Genomic DNA, 20,910 nt, shown 5'->3' with positions numbered 1-20,910 from the left:
TAACTGCCCTCAGAAGTGACCGAGCAAACCACTTGGTTCAAGGACCTTGTCAGCGATGTCCGCATCCCATGAAAGAATAAAGAAAAATTATAATAGTTGCTTTATTGGAATTGATGGCATGCTTGGTGGGATTTAGTCTTACTGTATCCTTGGATATTATGAAAAAACATATCAGCATGAAACTCAAAAACAAAAATAGCTGGAAAAACTCAGCAGGTCTGACAGCATCTGTGGGGAGGAACACAGTTAACGTTTCGAGTCCGTATAACTCTTCATCAGAATATACGGACTTGAAACATTAATTGTGTTCCTCTCCGCAGATGCTGTCAGACCTGCTGAGTTTTTCCAGCTATTTTTTGATATTGTTTCAGATTTCCGGCATCTGCAGTATTTTGCTTTTCAGTATGAAACTCCTTTGTTTGCTGATTTTTAAAAAGACCTCAACACATTTGAAATAAATTAGTAAGTCAGTAGCAAAGGAATTTCATTTTTCAAAGGAATTTTAGCTTTTGTTACTGATATCACGTAGTGGGATTTCAATCTGCATGCACCCTGATCAGTTTGTTATGGGTTTGAGGACTTGGGGCAGAGAATGTGTATTATGTGAAAACAAGTGGGTAAGTTTGCTGGTAGTTCGACCTCTTAGACATCTTGTTTTTTCAGAAACACAGCAGTGAGAGGGTCCATCTGCTGCTTTAAAAATATAAGAGGATTTCTGTTTGTTTTCCTCAAATTGTAAACAAAATGAATAAGGATCCATGTTGTCAAATGGAACTTGCTCTTATTTTTCACACTGGTTATTTTTAAGAAACAATTGCCTATGTATTTTAAAATACAATGGCATGTTTCCTTTGTTTCTCAGCAGCTGATTATTTTAGGGGTATTAGAATAATGCTGTGTTCTTGCAATAATACTGTTTATTGGGCAGCCTCTAAATAGTGGTATTTTGTTTGTACACTATCTGCACTCAATCTGCACCAATATCAACTGGTGACAATTTAATCTCTGCAGCTTTGACTTCCTATTTTGCAGCTTGTATGTTGCTGCATTAGGGAAGTTTTATTGATGCACACATCTGTCATGTTTATGTCAGTTGATTGTTGTCTCAGGGATTACATAAGACTTTTAGGTATCTGTTCTAGAGAGATGAGAAAGACCAAGGTCTGTAAACAAAGATGAACCAGCACAGAAATCACCCAAATTGCCAGAAACAGAAGATTTCAAATCTTAAAACTGAGATGAAAAAAATAAACGTGCCCCATTTTAATCCTAAAATATAAGAATGTTTTAAAAATACTGAAACATTTATCAGTTTTTATATTTGTATTTTTTTAATCAATATGAGCTCAAAAAGGTAGCTTGACCAAATCGTAGCAGTTTGTCCAGTAAACAATCAATTAACTTTCGTCCAGGATAATTTATGAACAAGAATAATCTTTTTATAGTATTGGCTGAATGAAGTAGAGATATAGATGGGGCCTTTCTCATAATCAGAAACATAATGAGATATTGTAACTAAGTCAAAGATAGCACTGACTAGCAATGCTTTTGTTTCAAGTAAGAATTGCCTGTAATCTTTTTAAGTAAATTTTTGATTTCTAAATTATCTTTCATGTATTCTTTAGAATCACCAGACCCCTCCTAAGTTTGGCTCAATAACTGACCGAGGTCGGGTAGGTCATAAATCTGTAGTCATTTCACTGCGAATTCTGCAGATACGCTGTCCTGCTCCAGATTTGTTTATCATGTGGTGTATGTTTTCCTGCACGTCCTTGTAAATTTTCTTTTAGTGATTCATTTAATTCTGCTCTCCACTCTTATCGTGATTGAATCAAGACTCATCTCATTCTTTTCCTGGAGCTGAACACTAGAGCTCCTTACTTCTCTCGAGTCTTTCCTTCCTTCCACAGACTTAAACCTCAATTTCTCTCCTCCTTTACGATTCTATTTAAAACCTCCCACTTTGACTAAGTTTTTATTACCTGTTCTAATGTCACCTTATGTGGCTTGGTGTAAATTTTATTTATTGCTCTGTGGGATGTTTTACTGTGTTTAAAAGTTGCTATATAAATACAAGTTGTTATTGTCTTCAGGATTTGAAATCCAAACTCGACATCACCTATAACTAGTTCCTGATTTAACATACTTTGTCAATTAAAAGATAATTGCCTCTTAGTCGTAACAACAACTGTTTGCAGCAGTTAAATATTTTTATAAACCTTGTCTGAAGCCAGCATTTACTGTATGTATTTTGGGTGTGGTAGACAAGCAGAAACTCGAGTGGGACTGTGTTTCGTGAATTCACTCACACCACAAAGTGCAATCAAAGGTCACCAATAGGTTTGAATGTTAACAGCAATGTAAATGATACGTCAGTGTGAAGGATGTGCTGTACTTCTTTATTTGAAATGGTGCCAATGATACTCAGAGCATGATGGATCCAGAATGCAGTAGAAGCCAACTGTGGCTTTACTTTTAGTCTGGCTATTTAAAAACAAAATAGGTTGACATAACATACCACTTTCAGCAGTCTTATTAACTGTCCTCGAGGTGAAATTAGAGATTTCTTTTGAAGAATATTGTTGCCTGTCTCCCCACCCCCTCTTTAAATTCAGAGCAATTTTCCTATTCCTGATCACCATCCTTCCTCCTTTTGCCTGCCTGGAGAAAATTTAAATGGACATGGAGTAAAGAACAGAGTGAGGTCTTGAAAACAGTGATGTCTTTGTGATTGTCACTTGCTTTATAGGCTCATGGATAAAGAGTGAGCAGTGTACTGGTGCCAGGGGATCTGTACTGTGGTCAGAGTTGATGCATTTAGGATATGTGGGGGTGGTGGTGGGGGGAGAAGGAAGAGCAAAAAAAATTGGAATGGATGAACTCTGGTGTGTACGATAAAAGCAGAAGTAGAAAGCACAAGATTGTTTTCAGTGTCTTTTGAAAAACCCTGAGATAGCAGCACAGTGTACGTTTAGTGTAGTTCTCTGGCTATTCAATCTAGTTATTCATGGCCAGATATGCAGTTCCATTTAATCATTTTGGAGAGTTTAAAAGAGTGAGGCAGAGGAGTTAATCTAAAGTTTTACTACATCACAGTGTTTTGCAGCAGGCAGTTGAGGGTCTAATGACCTATTTATATCTAGTAACAGTCCTGCATTATTATCCAGTGCCTGTGGTGCCAAATTCACCGTTTTTTTTTGCAGAGTGAGTTCTGCAAACTCAAAGCATTTCTTCATTGTCACTGGGTCAAAATCCTGGTAGTATCTACACAACAGGGACTGCAGTGGTTCAAGAAGGTGGCTCCCCACCACTTTGTCAAAGGTAGTTAGGAATGAGCAATAAATGCTAACATTTCTAGCGATGCCAACATTCTGTGAGTGAATTTATAAAAAAAAAAATTGCAGGAAAGACTCAGCAGAAGTGCTGGCACAGTGGTATGCAGACAGGAGGGAGTTGCCCTGGGAGTCCTCCACATTGACTCCGGACCCCATGAAGTCTCAGGCCATCAGGTCAAACATGGGCAAGGAAACCTCTTCTCCTCTTCTCTCTCTCCCCCCCCCCCCCCCCCCCCGCCCCCGCCCCCCAAAGGTGCAGAATATACTCTGGGTGGGGGACTTCAATGTCGGCATATCTCCCACTCTACCATTACCACCAAGCCAGAGGATCAACCCTGGTCCAATAAAGAGTGCAGGAGGACATGCCAGGAGCAGCACTGGGCATACCTGAAAATAAGATGTCAACCTGCTGAAGCTACACCACAGGGCTACTTGTGTGCCAAACAGTGTAAGCAACATGTGATAAACAGAGCTAAGTTATCCCACAACCAACGGATCAAATCTAAGCTCTGCAGTCCTGCCACATTCAGTCGTGAATGGTGGTGGACAATTAAACAACTAACTGGAGGAGGAGGGTCCTCAATGATGGGGGAGCCCAGCACCTCAGTGCAAAAGCTAAGGCTGAAGCATTTGTAAACAATCTTCAGCCAGAAGTGCCAAGTGGATGATCCATCTCGGCCTCCTCGATCCCCAGCATCACAGATGCCAGGCTTTAGCTAATTCGATTCAGTCCACGTGATATCAAGAAATGGCTGAAGGCACTGGATACTGCAAAGACTGTGGGCCCTGACAGTATTCTAGCAATAGTATTGAAGACTTGTGCTCCAGAACTTGTCACGCCCCTAGCCAAGCTGTTCCAGTATAGCTACAGCAGCAGCATCTACACAGCAATGTGGAAAATTGCCCAGGTATGTCCTGTACACAAAAAGCAGGACCAATGCAACCCAGCCAATTACCACCCCATCAGTCTACCCTCAATCATCAGTAAGGTGATGGAAGGGGTCATCGATAGTGCTGTGAAGCGGCACTTGCTTAGCAATAAACTGCTCACTGACACTCAGTTTAGATTCCGCCAGGATCACTCAGCTCAGACCTTATTACATCCTTGGTTCAAACATGGAGAAAAGAACTGAACTCCAGAGGTGAGGTGAAAGTGACTGCCCTTGACATCAAGGCAACATTTGACCGGTATAGCATCAAGGAGCTCTAGCTAAACTGGAGTCAATGGGAATTAGGGGAAAGCTCTCCACTGATTGGAGTCATATCTAGCACAAAGGAAGATGGTTGTGGTTGTTGGAGGTCAATCATTTCAGTTCCAGGATATCACTGCAGGAGTTCCTCAGGATAGTGTCCTCGGCACAACCATCTTCAGCTGCTTCAGCAATGACCTTCCTCCCATCATAAGAAGTGGGGATGTTCACTGATGATTGCACAATGTTCAGCACAATTTGTGACTCCTCAGATGCTGAAGCAGTCCATGTCCAAATGCAGCAAGACCTGGACAATATCCAGGCTTGAGCTGACAAATGGCAAGTAACATTTTGTGCCACACAAGTGCCAGGCAATGACCATCTCCAATGAGAGAATCTAACCATCTCCCCATGACATTCAATGGCATTACTATTGCTGAATCCCCTACTATCAACATCCTGGGAGTTACCATTAACCAGAAACTGAATTGGACTAGTCATATAAGTATCGTGGCTACAAAAACAGGTCAGAAACTAGGAATCCTGCAGTGAGTAACTCACCTCCTGACTCTCCAAAGCCTGTCCACTATCTATATGGCAAAAGTCAGGAGTGTGATGGAGTACTCTTCACTTGCCTGGATGAGTGCAACTCCAACAACACTCAAGAAGCTTGATACCATCCAGGAAAAAAAAGACCCTGCTTTATTGGCACCCCATCCATTTCCTCCACCAATGGTGCGTAGTGGCAATAGTCTGTACCATCTACAAAATGTACTGCAGGAACTCACCAAAGCTTCTTAGACAGCACTTTCCAGACCCACGATCACTATCATCTAGAAGGACAAGGGCAGCAAACACATGGGAACACCACCACCTGGAAGTTCCCCTCCAAGCCACACACCACCCTTACTTAGAAATATATCACCGTTCCTTCACTGTTGCTGGGTCAAAATCCTGCAACTCCCTCCCTAACAACACTGTGGGTGTACCTAAACCACATGGACTGCAGCAGTTCAAGAAGGCAACTCAGCACCACCTTCTCGAGGGCAATTAGGGATGGGCAATAAATGCTGGCCTAGCCAGTGATGCCCAGGGCCCATGATTGATTTTTTTTTTAAAAAGGGTGAAGATGCAGTGTTAGTTTTCACATATGTGCTGACAACGTCCAGCTCTACCTCACCACCACCTCTCTGGACTCGTCCACTGTTGCTAAATTATCATACTGCTTATCTGCCATCCTGTACTGGAGCACCGGAAATTCCTCCAGTTAAACATTGGGAATACTGAAGCTATTGTTTTCGGTCCCTGCTCTGAACTCCATTCCTTAGCTACCAACTCCATCCCTCTCCTTGGGAACAGTGAGATTAAGCCAATTTGTTTGCAACCTTGGTATCCTACCTGGTTCTGAGATGTGCATCTGACCTCATATTCGTGCCATCTCTAAGACTGCCTATTTCTACCCCTGTAGTATCACCTGACTTCGCCACTGTTTACGTTCACCTGGTGCTAAAACCCTAATTCATGCCCTTTGTTACCTCTTAGATTCGACTATTCCAATGCACTCCTGGCTGATCTTCCACATTCTACCTACCACAAACTTGAGGTCATCCAAAGCTCAGTGGCCTGTGTCTTAACTTGTACCAAGTCCTGTTCCCCTATCACTCCTATGCTTGCAGATCTACGTTGGCTCATGATCAAGCAATGCCAAGACTTCAATATTTTCATCCCTGTTTTCAAATCCCTCCATGGCCTCACTCCTCCCTATCTTTGTAATCTCCCCCAACTCCACCACCTCCTGATATCTGCATTCCTTTAAATCTGGCCTCTTGTGCATTCCCAATTATAATTTCTTCACCATTGGTGGAGGTCTTGCCTAGGCCCCAAGCTTTGGAATTCTCACTCCAAGCTTTTGGTCATCTGACCTAATATCCCCTTGTGTGGCTTGGTGGCATACTTTATTTTATAATGCTCTTGTGAAGCACCTCGGAACATTTCATTGCGTTAAAGATGCTATGTAAATATAAGTTGTTGTTGTTGTGAAAGGGAGTCATAACCAATGGGGGAAGACTACACAATCTACAAAAAAAATCTCACTTCAAAGCAATTAAAATTCCATAGGTAATGCTGTCCTATGCCACCTGCTGCTCTGACACTGTTTCCTTTCACCTACTTTTGTTCCTTTCATTCACATCACTCTTTTTCCTGCCAGACTTTCAGGTTACCCTGATTTTTGTCTCTGGTTCCTGGTCTTCATTCTGTAACACATTGGTAGTGCTCTTGCCTTTCAGAAGTTCTTGAATCCAGAATTTGAGCCCCTAATCTAAACTAACACTTCAGTGCAGTTCTGAGGGGGTGCTGCATTGCCAGAGGTGCTGCCTTCTAGATGAGATGTTAAATTGAGATTCCATCTGCCCCCTCAGCTGGATGGCACTAGATCCTATGGCACTATTCAAAGAAGAATGGGGGAGTTCTCCCCAGTGTCCTGGCCGATACTTAACTCTCAACCAACATCACAAAAACAGATTCTCTGATTATTTATCTCGTTGCTCTTTGAGGGTATTTGCTGTATGCAAATTAGCTGCTACATTTCTGTCATGACAACAGTGGTTACACTTCAAAAAGTACTCTATCAGCTGTAAAGCTCTTTGGGAAGTTCTGAGGACATTTAAGGCTATTTCTTTCTTTCTCTTTTTCTGCTTAAAGCTCCATTGTTATTAACCAGAGACAGTCATGTCTTCTCCTGTGTCTACCTTCTCTGGTATTGTCTTTGCTTCTCTTGCTCTGACCTTATCCATTTCATATGGTAAAACAGAAAAATACTATTGATACTGGAAATACTCAGCAGGTCCGGTAGCATCTGTAGAGAGAGAGAGAATTGACTTTTCAGGTTGATGACCCTTCGTCAGATTGAAGAAGGGTAATCGAGGGTGATCGACCTGAAATGTTAACTTGGTTTCTCTCTCCACAGATGCTGCTAGACCTGCTGAGTATTTTCATATGGTTACAGTTTCTTGCTTTGAGGTCTCACTCGAGCCTGTTTGCTCACAAAACTCTTTGGGACATCCTAAAGGCATTCACCCATGATGCTTCCTGCTTATATCAAATTCTCCCAACTTGGCTATATGTAGATTCCAACAACAGAATCTATTAGTTCAATTTTTTCTATATATAGTCCCCTTGTATTGTTCCCCGAGGTTGAATTATGTATTGATGTATTTTAATTTTTTCATTGTTTAATTTTCCATATTGGCTAGCTATTTTCCCATGACACTAGAGCTTAAGCTGAGCAGAAAATGTTCAAGTAAAGTTTCAATTGAAATTGTTAAAATTACAACAAATAAAAGACTAAGATTTTCAAAAAATCATAACTTGACAATTCAGTCTTATAAGAAATATAAAAGCAACCTGCTATTTCAACAATTATGAACTTTAACAAATATCCTATTTGAATGATTACCTGATCTCTTTTGCAAGCATGTTTAGAGCAGTGTTGTTTGTTGTTGGGTTGATCTGAAGTGCAGCAGAGATCAGCTCAGATAATCAAAGCGATCCAGAACATATTTCGCTGCCATGTCTCCAAGTAAGTGGATAAAGTGCCACAAAAAGGTGCTTTGGATGCTCTATCTACATGTTTGGTATTTGCAGAGCCAGTCTTTTTAGTAACAAAAACAGAAAATGCTGGAAATACTCAGCAGGTCAGGCAGCATCTGTGGACCGAGAAACAAAGTTAACGTTTCAGGTTGATGAACTTTCATCAGAACTCTGCCCTTGGCTGGTTATCTGGTGCTACTTTCTTATTGTGATTAAAATCAACTGTGCTGCAAACTAACATACAAAAGCAAATATTGCACCTAATTAGGAATGTGCCTGAATGCTCACTGCATGAAAGCAACGCACCAGAAGCTTGCACAACTTTTTGGGGTCAGTGAACTGGATTTATAAAAGATAATGTACTGGTTCTGTGGAAACTTTCCATTTCTGTATTTGAAAGAGCTTTTATCAGAGTGCAAAAGGGCTCTGGTAATTATTGACTTGTCTGTTGTACTTATTTTTATGACTGGTTGAATGGATAAAATAGTTTGGAGTAGCAGACATATGAGATATCTAAAAAAATACAGATTCTTTTTGCACTGCTCATACAAATATGAGAAGCAAATTCATTTCCATTATACCATTCCTTTAATGGTAAAATTATCTGGACTCTTCTTGTAAGAGTTCAGAGTTTCTCTCCTTTTCATAAAATACAGCAGTGGAAACTGATAAATGAAAAAATTATCCAGACACTAACCTTTTACTATTTCAACTAATATTGTGCTTTATAAGATGAATTCTGAAATTCAGTTTGGAGAAAGTTGAAATAATGTTTTCTTTTTAACACTTAATCGTCTCAAGTTCCATTTTAAGTTTCTTGTTGCACTGCAGCCAGAGAATGAATTGTGTGTGTGTGTGTGTATATAAGAACATAAGACAAAGGAGAATAAAAATACCTGGAAAAACTCAGCAGGTCTGACAGCATCTGTGGAGAGGAACACAGTTAATGTTTCGAGTCTGTATGACTCTTCAACAGAGCTAAGGAAAAATAGAAAAGAGGTGAATTATAAGCTGGTTTAGGGGGAGGGGGTACAGGTAGAGCTGGATAGAGGGCCAGTGATAGGTGGAGATAGACAAAAGGACAAAGAGGTGTTGAAGGTGATGATATTATCTAAGGAATGTGCTAATAGGTGACATTAAGGCTAGAAAGCAGGATGAGCAAGGTACAGATAGCCCTAGTGGGGGCTGGGGTGGGGGGGGGGAAAGGGATCGAAATAGGCTGAAAGGTAGAGATAAAACAATGGATGGAAATACATTTAAAAATAATGGAAATAGGTGGGAAAAGAAAAATCTATATAAATTATTGGAAAAAAGGGGTATCGGAAAGGGGGTGGGGATGGAGGAGAGAGCTCATGATCTAAAATTGTTGAACTCAATATTCAGTCCGGAAGGCTGTAAAGTGCCTAGTCGGAAGATGAGGTGCTGTTCCTCCAGTTTGCGTTGAGCTTCTCTGGAACATTGCAGCAGGCGAAGGACGGACATGTGGGCATGAGAGCAGGGTGGAGTGTTGAAATGGCAAGTGACGAGGTCTGGGTCATGCTTGCGGACAGACCAAAGGTGTTCCGCAAAGCAGCCACCCAGTCTGCATTTGGTCTCTCCAATGTAGAGGAAACCGCATCGGGAGCAGCGAATGCAGTAGACTAAATTGAGGGAAGTGCAAGTGAAATGCTACTTCGCTTGAAAGGAGTGTTTGGGTCCTTGGACAGTGAGGAGAGGGGAAGTAAAGGGTCACGTGTTGCACCTTCTGCGGTTGCATGGGAAGGTGCTGTGGGAGGGGATTGAGGTGTAGGGGGTGATGGAGGAGTGGACCAGGGTGTCCCGCGGGAAACGATTCCTGCGGAATGCCGCCGGGGGGGGTGGTGAAGGGAAGATGTGTTTGGTGGTGGCATCATGCTGGAGTTGGCGGAAATGGCGGAGGATGATCCTTTGAATGCGGAGGCTGGTGGGGTGATAAGTGAGGACAAGGGGTTCTGGGAGGGAGGAGAAGGCGTGAGGGCGGATGCTCAGGAGATCGGCCAGACACGTTTGAGGGCCCTGTTAACCACTGTGGGTGGAAAACCTCGGTTAAGGAAGAAGGAAGACATATCAGGGGAACTGTTTTTGAAAGCGGCATCATCAGAACAGATGCAACGGAGGCAAAGGAACTGAGAGAATGGGATGGAGTCCTTACAGGAAGCGGGTGTAGTCAAGGTAGCTGTGGGAGGTAGGCTTGTAATGAATATTGGTGGACAGTCCATCACCAGAAATTGAGACAGAGGGGTCAAGGAAGGGAAGGGAAGTGTCAGAGATGGACCATGTGAAAATGATGGAGGGGTGGAAATTGGAAGCAAAATTAATAAATTTTTCCAGGTCCAGATAAGAGCATGAAGCAGCACCGAAGTAATCATCGATGTACCGGAGAAACAGTTGTGGGAGGGGGCCGGAGTAGGACTGGAACAAGGAATGTTCCACATACCTCAAAAAGAGACAAGGCATATGAGGGGCCCATGCAGGTCTGGCGCACTGACCTCTACCTCGCGGAGGCTGCGCGTCAACTCGCAGACACTTCCTCCTACCTCCCCCTGGACCATGGCCCCACCACTGAACATCAAGCCATTGTTTCCAGGACAGTTACTGACCTCATCTCCTCTGGAGATCTTCCTTCCACAGTTTCCAACCTCATAGTCTCCAAAACCGGACAGCCCTGTCTACCTCCTACCTAAAATCCACAAACAGGACTGTCCTGGCAGACCAGTCGTGACAGCCTGTTCCTGCCCCACGGAACTCATTTCTTGCAATCTTGACTCCATACTCTTTCCCCTTGTCCAGTCCCTTCCACCTACGTCCATGATTCCTCTGATGCCCCACATCATATCAACAATTTCCAGTTCCCTGGCCCCAACCGTTTCCTCTTCACCATAGACGTCCAATCCCAATCCCTCTACACCTCCATTCCCCACCAGGATGGTCTGATGGCTCTCCGATTCTTCCTCGAACAGAGGCCCGAACAATCCCCATCCACCACTACTCCTCCGTCTGGCTGAACTTGTTCTGTCACTGAACAACTTCTCCTTAAACTCCTCTCACTTCCTCCAAATAAAAGGTGGCCATGGGTACCCGCAAGGGCCCCAGTTATGCCTGTCTCTTTATGGGGTATGTGGAACATTCCTTGTTCCTGTCCTACTCAGGCCTCCTTCCACAACTCTTTCTCCGGTACATTGATGATTGCTTCGGTGCTGCTTCATGCTCTCATCTGGACCTGGAAAAATTTATTAATTTTGCTTCCAATTTCCACTCCTCCATCATTTTCACATGGTCCATCTCTGACACTTCCCTTCCCTTCCTTGTCCTCTCTGTCTCAATTTCCGGTGATAGACTGTCCACCAATATTCATTACAAGCCTACCGATTCCCACAGTTACCTCGACTACAGCTCCTCACACCCCGCTTCCTGTAAGGACTCCATCCCATTCTCTCAGTTCCTTCGCCTCTGTCGCATCTGTCCTGATGAAGCCACTTTCAAAAACAGTTCCTCTGACATGTCTTCCTTCTTCCTTAACCAAGATTTTCCACTCATGGTTGACTGGGCCCTCAACCGTGTCTGGCCCATCTCCCGCACATCCGCCCTCACACCTTCCTCTCCCTCCAAGAACCGTGATAGAGTCCCCCTTGTCCTCACTTATCACCCCACTGGGGGTGATATTCAAAGGATCATCCTCCGCCAACTCTAACATGATGCCACCACCAAACCCATCTTCCCTTCACACACACACACACACAACCAACCCCCCCACCCCCGCGCGCGGCATTCCACAGGGATCGTTCCCTCCGGGACACCCTGGTTCCCTCCTCCATCACCCCCCACACCTCAACCCCCTCCCACGGCACCTTCTCATGCAACCGCAGAAGGTGCAACACCTGCCCCTTTACTTCCCCTCTTCTCACCATCCAAGGGCCCAAACACTCCTTTCAAGTGAAGCAGCATTGCACTTGCACTTCCCTCAGTTTAGTCTACTGCATTCACTGCTCCCGATGCGGTTTCCTCTACATTGGAGAGACCAAACGCAGACTGGGTGACCGCTTTGCGAACACCTTCGATCTGTCCGCAAGCATGACCCAGACCTCCCTGTCGCTTGCCATTTCAACACTCCATCCTGCTCTCATGCCCACATGTCCGTCCTTCGCCTGCTGCAATGTTCCAGTGAAGCTCAACGCAAACTGGAGGAACAGCACCTCATCTTCCGACTAGGCACTTTACAGCCTTCCGGACTGAATATTGAGTTCAACAATTTTAGATCATGAACTCTCTCCTCCATCCCCACCCCCTTTTCGATCCCCCTTTTTTCCAATAATTTATATAGATTTTTCTTTTCCCACCTATTTCCATTATTTTTAAATTTATTTCCATCCATTGTTTTATCTCTACGTTTTAGCCTATTTCAATCCCCCCCCCGGACTAGGGCTATCTGTACCTTGCTTGTCCTGCTTTCTAGCCTTAATGTCACCTATTAGCACATTCTTTAGATAATATCGCCACATTCAACACCCCTTTGTCTTTTTGTCTATGACATCTTTTGGCTATCTCCACCTATCACTGGCCCTCTATCCAGCTCTACCTGTCCTACCCCCCCTTAAACCAGCTTATATTTCACCTCTTTTCTATTTTTCCTTAGTTCTGTTGGAGAGTCAGAAGGACTCGAAACGTTAACTGTGTTCCTCTCCGCAGACCTGCTGAGTTTTTCCAGTATATTTATTTTTGTTTTGGATTTCCAGCATCCACAGTTTTTTGCTTTTATATAAGACAAAGGAGCATGATTAGACCATTGTAAATATATTAATATAGATTCATGAATATTCATGGAGTACATTTGCTTTTTAACACCATGCTATTATTGGGCTTTTGCCTCTTTCTTTTTAAAGTGAGCCCTTATACCAAGCCATTACATTCCATTGGAGCAATTGGCTTGGTTGCCTTCTATGGCTTTGATATAGATCATTGATTTACAAATGCAAAATTGGTCTAACCAGAGTAGCCTATGTAGAATACTTATATGAATTAAATGCAGAGTTGGCTCCACACCTTTGATAAGGAAACTGAGTTGTTTCATCTGTTTCGCAGGATGCTTGGCGACATGCATTGGAAAAAGCCAAACACATACCTGATCCTTGGGCAGAATTCCATCTGGAAGAAATTGAGACCGAGCCAGCAACTCGTTACAGGTCTATATTTCTTGTAGTTTTAGTTCCATCTTTTGATTCCTGTGAGTCTGAAGTATGTGTCTCAAATGTAAAAATAAAATGATACTCCTGTGAATAACAGAATTTAATGTACAGTAACCACGATTGAGAACAGAATTAGGTTCTGTTGAATCTGAGGATCAACAGGAAGCCTGCCTAAGTATTTTTTCGAAATGTTGTTCAAGGTGTTGTACCATTGAGCTATGCCAAAACATAAATTCAGTGTGTTCATGCCCATAGCATTTCTCAACTGCTTTACTGAAATCAAGCAAAAAAGTGAAGGAATTTCCTATACAAAGGGCAAAGTCTTTGTTCATCCTTGGACCCAGTATTGTTTTAAGTAGAGGAGGATTAATATATCGTTTGAGATGATAAGCATCTCTCCTGAAGTGGTTTGACGTCAACCAACCAGGTATTTTTATTTTTGTTTTTGTTTTGGATTTCCAGCATCCGCAGTTTTTTGCTTTTATCTTAGGAAGTATTCTCCCAAGCAGTTTCCTTTCAAAAACAGATTTGTGTGGATTTAGTCACGCACTTTGTTTGAGGATTGAAAGAAGTGTCACCTCGCTAATTTATAAATGCTTCCACAAACTAATCATGGCTATATAAGGACTTCTACTGTTTATGTAGAGCAGTGTCATAGAGACTAGGACTGTGGGTTTTTGTGCTAGGGTAGCTGTTTTCCTTATCGAACAGTGTTTGGGATACTACAGTTGTTTAGCTCGGGAGTGGAAACATCAAGCAGGATTTTCTGATCACTACCCAGTGACCTCTGCTGGAAAGTGAGGTGGGTGAGGCCAGCAACAGATTAAGATGTGATGCCCTTCACGTCTCAGTAACCTACAAGCTTACTGTATAGGCTAGAAAAATGATCATTTGGGTCAAAGTGCCAGAGCCAGACAGACTTGTGAAACTGTACCCCAGGATGGATCGTAGCCATTACAGAATCATACTGTGAAGATTCTGTACCAGTTCTCTGAAAGAGCTATTCAATCCACCCGCTGCTCTTTCCCCGTAACCCTGCAGTTTTGTTCTCATTTTCAAGTATTCCTCTAATTCCCTTTTGAAAGTAACTACGGAATCTACTTCCACCGCCTTGCCAGGCAGTGCATTCCAAATAATAACAAAGCATTGCATGCTAATATAATTTTCCTCCTTTTTTCTCCCCCCACCTGGCTATTTTTGCTAATTATTTTAAATCCATGTCCAATGGTTACTGACCTTTCTGCCGGTGGAAGCAGATTCTTCATATCTACTCTGTCAAAACCCTTCATGATTTTGAACAGCTCTATTAAATCTCTCCTTAAACTTCTCTGCTCTAGTAAATCTCCTCTGCACCCTTTCTGAAGTCTTGATGTTTTCAGAAGAGAAAGAAATCTTCTACTAGAAATTAACTAATTTTCATAAATTTTTGTACACTAAACTATTAAAGGAGTTTCAGCTAACACATTTATTTCCTAAACAAAAACAAAAACAGAATTACCTGGAAAAACTCAGCAGGTCTGGCAGCATCGGCAGAGAAGAAAAGAGTTGACGTTTCGAGTCCTCATGACCCTTCGACAGAACTTGAGTTTGAGTCCAAGAAAGAGTTGAAATATAAGCTGGTTTAAGGTGTGTGTGGGGGGCGGAGCGAGAGAGAGAGTGGGAGGTGGAGTGGGGGTGTGGTTGTAGGGACAAACAAGCAGTGATAGAAGCAGATCATCAAAAGATGTCAACAACAATAATACAAAAGAACACATAGGTGTTAAAGTTAAAGTTGGTGATATTATCTAAACGAATGTGCTAATTAAGAATGGATGGTAGGGCACTCAAGGTATAGCTCTAGTGGGGGTGGGGAGAGCATAAAAGATGTAAAAAAAAAAAATAAAATAATTTTTTTTTTCTCCTTTTATAATGGAAATAGGTGGGAAAAGGAAAATCTATATAATTTATTGGAAAAAAAAAAGAGAAAAGGAAGGGGGAAACAGAAAGGGGGTGGGGATGGGGGAGGGAGCTCACGACCTAAAGTTGTTGAATTCAATATTCAGTCCGGATGACTGTAAAGTGCCTAGTCAGAAGATGAGGTGTTGTTCCTCCAGTTTGCGTTGGGCTTGTTTAGTATTTTAGTATATTTGAAGTTCCTCTGCTACTTAAAACCTTGCTTGGACCTCTTTGCTGATCAAAAACTGGGCTGAAAAGTCCTGTGTGAGAAGGCAATCTTTAAATAGGAATATTATAAACATGCATCAGTAACACGAGCTGACTATTATGAAGCTACAGCAGCACAGTACGTTCTAGATTTATTACTGAACTTGGCTTTTAGCCAGCTTAACCAAACCTACAATTCTGCAGTTCATGGGAAGCCCTTGAGAACTGAACAATCATGTTTATATCTGAGGGTACATCCTTTAATTAAAGCAATTAGTAATAACTTTGTGCTTTTAATGAATAACACCAGCATATTGTTGTCACACAGCATCACAGCAGTGGTAATGAGATCTGTTGCAGAGTAAAGTATGTGGTGGCTATTAACATTTTTTTCCTTATGCATAAGCCAGAAATAGACCAGTCAGTTTCTACTGGAAATAGAAAGAAGTTCCAATAAACATTGTTGTAAAATATTTTAAAAACTTTAATGTGAGAAAATAATCTATGGACCTGGTTGTCAAAAAGGCAACCTCACTATTCTCACTTTGCTCATGGGGTTATGGGATGTGCTACGCAGCCAAGTTCCCTGAACAGTGGGTAAAATTAAACAGCAAAATGTTCTGGCCGTATATAGTGTCATAGAGGGTAGATTTGAGTAGGGGGTGAGCCTGGATTTTTGTTTTGGTAGCAGCTGTTGCTTTCTCAGGTTGAAAATCTGGCCTGCAAATAATAGATTTTTTTTCGGGAGGGATTACAGTTTTATTAGAAAATTTAGATTAAAAACTTTTTTTTTTTCCTCTTCCTCCCCTGAAGTGATTACTTTATTTTCTCCAGTATTATACCTAAATGACCATATGTCTGCACTTGGACAGTGAATGTCAATAGGTGATTCATGAAGGACATCACAGCAAAGCTTGATCCTTTTCTCGTCTGACATCCAACACACGTGCCCTTCCCAATTGGGAGTCACTGAATAGCAAGTTAGGAACATTGCTTGCTTTTCCTTTCCAGCCTAGAAACACTCAGGCCAATTGTAGCACTCCCAACATCTGGCTAAACTGAGATCAGTTAACTTAACACTGATCAGTGCCGTACCTAGGAACTTCTGGTTTGGATGGCTCATCCTCACATCAGGTTGTGCCTATTATCACTGAACTATTGAGAAAACTGCAGAATAAAATACATTTCTGAATTTAAGGTGTATCTTCTGTAATTTTGCCCCCCTCTATTCCTTCAGTATTTCCTGGTCTATGTTGGCAGACAGCTTGATCCCAGATATCTACCATGGCCAATCTTAATCTGCCTATTAATGACATCTAAGAGCACCTCTATGGCTGAGAATTATTAGCTATTTCACCTACATTTTGGATTAAGCTGTAATATGTTCCTGATACCAACCAGTTTCTGGATTTTTATGTTCACAAGTCTAGCATTTTTCTGACACTTGATAGAGAGATGGGTGCAATCAAGACATTGAAACTGTTATCCATAGCAATCTAAGACAATAGATAATTTGCTGTCTTGTTTCAGACCTTTCCAGTGGGCATTCATAGATATTATGGAGCAAGAAGCTATGTTCCATTTACACAACATGGGGTTGACTGGTAGGAGTCTAACCTTCAGAAGCTATCAGCTGGTTTAATTGGCAGTTCTACTGGCCACTCCCTGGACAGGAAGCACATCAAGGGTCACCTTACCAGGCTTCCTGTTGAGAGAAACCATAAAAGAGGAAAGGTCCATAAATTCAAGGTCAGTTGCTAAGATCTTGAGAAAGTCAGGTGGAGTGTAGGGAAGCCTAGCTTGAGAAACGAGCTGAGCATTTGTGGAGCAGTCCTTAGCCTAAATCAGTTATGGAACTGGCGAAAATTAGTTACGCCATCATATAGAAATATTGGATAGTGTGGGAAAATCCTCAATGTAGGAAACATGAGATTCAGTTAGTTATGGGAGCATCCAATACCTCAGTGTCAAAGATATGATTGGATTCTTTATCAGAGCCACTTCTGGCAACATAAAAGTTCCATTTGTTGAATTTTACAGCTAACTAGATGGTCCCAAGGATTGACTTGGCTTTTCTACATTACAGAGTGACTATACCTCAAGAGACCCTAAAAGGTGCTATGTAAACGCAAGTTTTCTTTGTATTTTCTTTGGGGTTTGCTGATCCCAATTGGATGAGTTTAATTCACTTGACCTGTAAAGGAAGTGAGCTTCCTGAAGGGAGTGAAAACTGCTTTCCCATGTTCTCTGCTGCTATGTGCTAGCCACTAATGTACCAGTGATGTCCCACCCTTAGTGTGGGGAAAGGAACAGGTGGTTGTAGAGAAATGATTCAGAATTCAAATAATCCCCCTCCCTTGATTTTTCTGTGTTAATAGGTACAATGCTATTTCAGGAAAATGGGTAGAAGATGAAGTATTCATGAAAATGGCAAAACAGGTAATACCACCATTATTGTAAAATATTTTTATACTATTTCACACAGCAACTGTTGTTTTGAATCTTGAAATTAGGCATTTTGCCTGCCTTCAATCTGCATACTGTACCATTAATCCAGTCGGAATGTAGGCAAGAAGCATGCTCTCAGGTTATTGCCATAGCCAGTTCTCAGCTGGGTTAGAAAAGTTTAATCACTCTGCTATGCAGAAGCTCTTTACCTATCCCTTGTTATGATCCCAGCTGATGTTACTATTGGACAAGTCAGATCCCAGGGTATAACCTGGCTTGATAGATCCTAACTTTTATTTTTTGTTTAGAAATGTGGAGGGTGGCTGCTGAACAGAGTCACAGGATTCAGCTGATGAACTTTTAACAAAATAATAAAGCATTTATTAAACAAGAAAATATGTACTATATTGCAATACTCCTTCACCCACAATTATACCTTTATAGAAATATACAGATTCGTAAGGATGACACAAGTTACGAAAGTTACCTTATGCTCTCATGTTCACATTAAGTACACAGTCCATGTAAACCAAAGGCAACCTGTGGTCAGACACACCACATTCTGAAACCAAGTGATAGATGCCACCCCAAATGGATGTTATGGAAACCTCATCAAATTAGCCCAGATGTTCGGCATACTGTGAGCCAACTGGTGTCACCGAACTCTGTCTTTCACATGAGGGTTTCCAATCTCCATTCTTGAAGAACTCGCTTTAGAATCTTCTACCAAACGACGCTTTCTCTCTGATGCTTTCCACAAGGGTCCACCTCCAGGGTTTTGAACCCTCCTTCCAATGTTCCTCTTCCTTGGATCGCCACGTGCATTCAAGCTTTGCTTTCCATGCACTCTTGCTCAGATGCTCAGCCATGCCAACAGAACACCACTGCTTCACATGCCTATAGTAAGGAGTCATCAATCTTTTGCTGTCTCCTTGAAGCTTCTGGCTTCTCACAAGCCTATTTTGCTTTAACTCTGCGTCCCACAGCTTTCTCTCTTTAAACTTGAAGCCTTCCTCTGCTCCTCATTCTTAATTTCACTCAACAGGATCTTTTCCAGATTTCTGGTGGTTTCGTTTGACTAGAAGGCTGACTTGGGTCCCCTTTCTGTCCCACTCCTTGGCTTTGGGACCTTTCTGTACTTTTGGGAAATCTGGTCTCAGCAGTTCCCTCAGTTGCGTCCATCTTCTGCTGGCTCCTGGTTTCAACTAAACTAAAAAAACTGCTATTTTTTTCCCCCGTGTCTGTGGGCCCCCTGTTGCTAGGCAACAGCCCAGTTTTCTAGTTCGAGTCATAAAACCTCATTAGAATGCAGTTATACAAACAAACCCTTCAGACTTGCAGGCAACTTTTAAAGTGAAATAAAACTCAAGTTGTCCCATTTCTTAACACGCCAATACAGAAACACAAATTAAACTTAAGCTTAAAGCTAAAGCTCATTCCTAACATCCACAAATACAAATATAGCTTACTTAAACTATCTCTAGTTCCTAACACCCTGAACTTGGTAAACACTAGAGAGTAAAGAACATGTGTCTCGGTAACCTGTCAAGCAACAATTGTATATCTGGAAGATGTAGAGATGTATTTTCTTGTTCAGTTTTTGCTCACACCTAAGTCAGTAGGTCATATGATTAAGGCCCACTCCAGAAATGTATGCACATCAAGGGAGACACCTCTGCACTACTGAGGGACTGCTGCATTGCTGGAAGGTCAGTACAGAGGGAATACAATATTTTTGGAGGTGCCACCAATTGGATAAGATGTTAAATGATGGCCCCATCTGTAGTCTTGGATGAATAAGATCCCAGAGCACTATCAAAGAAGAGCAGGAGAGTTCTGTCTGGTATCATGGCCAATATTTATTCCTCAACTAACATCACTAAAAAACAGAGATGTCATAGTGAGGCCTTCCTGTTTGCAAATTCACTGCCTCATTTCCCTACATTACAATGGTGCCTGCACTTCAAAAGTATTAGTTGGCGTTAAAGTACTTTGAACATCGTGACATCATGATCGGCACTGTATAAATTCAAGTTGTAAGGCAGAAAATATGTTTATGATATAAGCTGAAGAAAAGCAGTGTTTGTCCATCAAGCTGCAGAGTGAACATTAATGAAACTTAGCACATGCAAGTACTGTCATGTACAGTAAGTCCTCACTTAAAGTTGAAGCTGCGTTCCTGAAAATCACAACTTTAAGTGAGGTGACTTTAAGTGAATCATTGTTTCCTATGGGAACCTATGTTAAAGCCAGAGGTTCCTTCTGACATTGCTTGCTCCGAAAAGCCAATGTACAAGTTGAAATACTATATCGTACATTGGCAGCAATGTGCATTCCTAGCTGGACTAATCACTGAATATAACAGAAATACTATATACATTGAAATTAGATAACACTGAAGAACTCAAACAAATCCTCAGTAACACAGCTTCTGTGTCTCAGCTACAGTATTCCTGAAACTCTGCTCAACATTTTGCTTCATTCCTTTCCCACTGTATCTTTCTCTTTCTCCTTTCCCACTTTGTTTGTGTGTGTGTGTGTGTGTGTGTGTGTCTGTGTGTCTCGCTCTCTCTCTCTCTGTCCGTCTCTCTTTCTCTGTCTCCTTTTCCTGTCCGTCGCCCGTGCTCCCCCTGGCCCCCACCAACACCTTCCTGGCAGCCTACAGGAGGCAAACACCTTTCCCGGGCTGCGGATGGAGCTGGAGGAAAGGTAGGGATGTGGATGGAGCCGGAGGTGTCTGTCAATAGATACACTGCTCCATCCCTCCCGTGCCCCAGGTTACACTTACTGCATTACCTGGTTGGAGGCCGGCAGCTTCCTGCCCCTGCACTCCTGCTCCTGGATCTTGCGTCTTGCTCTTTCCCCACAGCCTTGGCCTCTGGTGACTGCGGCAGCTGGCCCACTGTGCAGTGGGGGGGCCAGAGTGCAGATGATTTAAGACCGAAAATGATGATGCAACTCGAAAAAAGGCCCTAGAGATTAAACCACATTAAAGTGACACAA

The 20,910-nt window shown here is 42.2% G+C and overlaps 1 protein-coding gene across 7 annotated transcripts in view; it reads left to right on the top strand.

Moving 5' to 3' along the window:
- The window catches only part of eef2k (eukaryotic elongation factor 2 kinase), a 63,544-nt gene that overhangs the window by 16,923 nt on the left and 25,711 nt on the right, over positions 1–20,910 (top strand). For 5 of the 7 annotated variants that reach the window (XM_041206258.1, XM_041206256.1, XM_041206259.1 and 2 more), the window contains 3 exons: positions 1,626–1,673; positions 13,214–13,314; positions 17,838–17,898. In XM_041206258.1, the coding sequence (XP_041062192.1) occupies positions 1,626–1,673; positions 13,214–13,314; positions 17,838–17,898 (210 nt within the window). The remainder of the gene's footprint in view (positions 1–1,625; positions 1,674–13,213; positions 13,315–17,837; positions 17,899–20,910) is intronic. The other 2 variants (XM_041206262.1, XM_041206261.1) reach the window with 1 other exon arrangement.

The sequence above is a fragment of the Carcharodon carcharias genome, chromosome 15 (assembly GCF_017639515.1).
Source record: "Carcharodon carcharias isolate sCarCar2 chromosome 15, sCarCar2.pri, whole genome shotgun sequence".
In the NCBI taxonomy this organism is placed as follows: domain Eukaryota; kingdom Metazoa; phylum Chordata; class Chondrichthyes; order Lamniformes; family Lamnidae; genus Carcharodon; species Carcharodon carcharias.
This window is presented reverse-complemented; position numbering and strand designations above follow the sequence as displayed.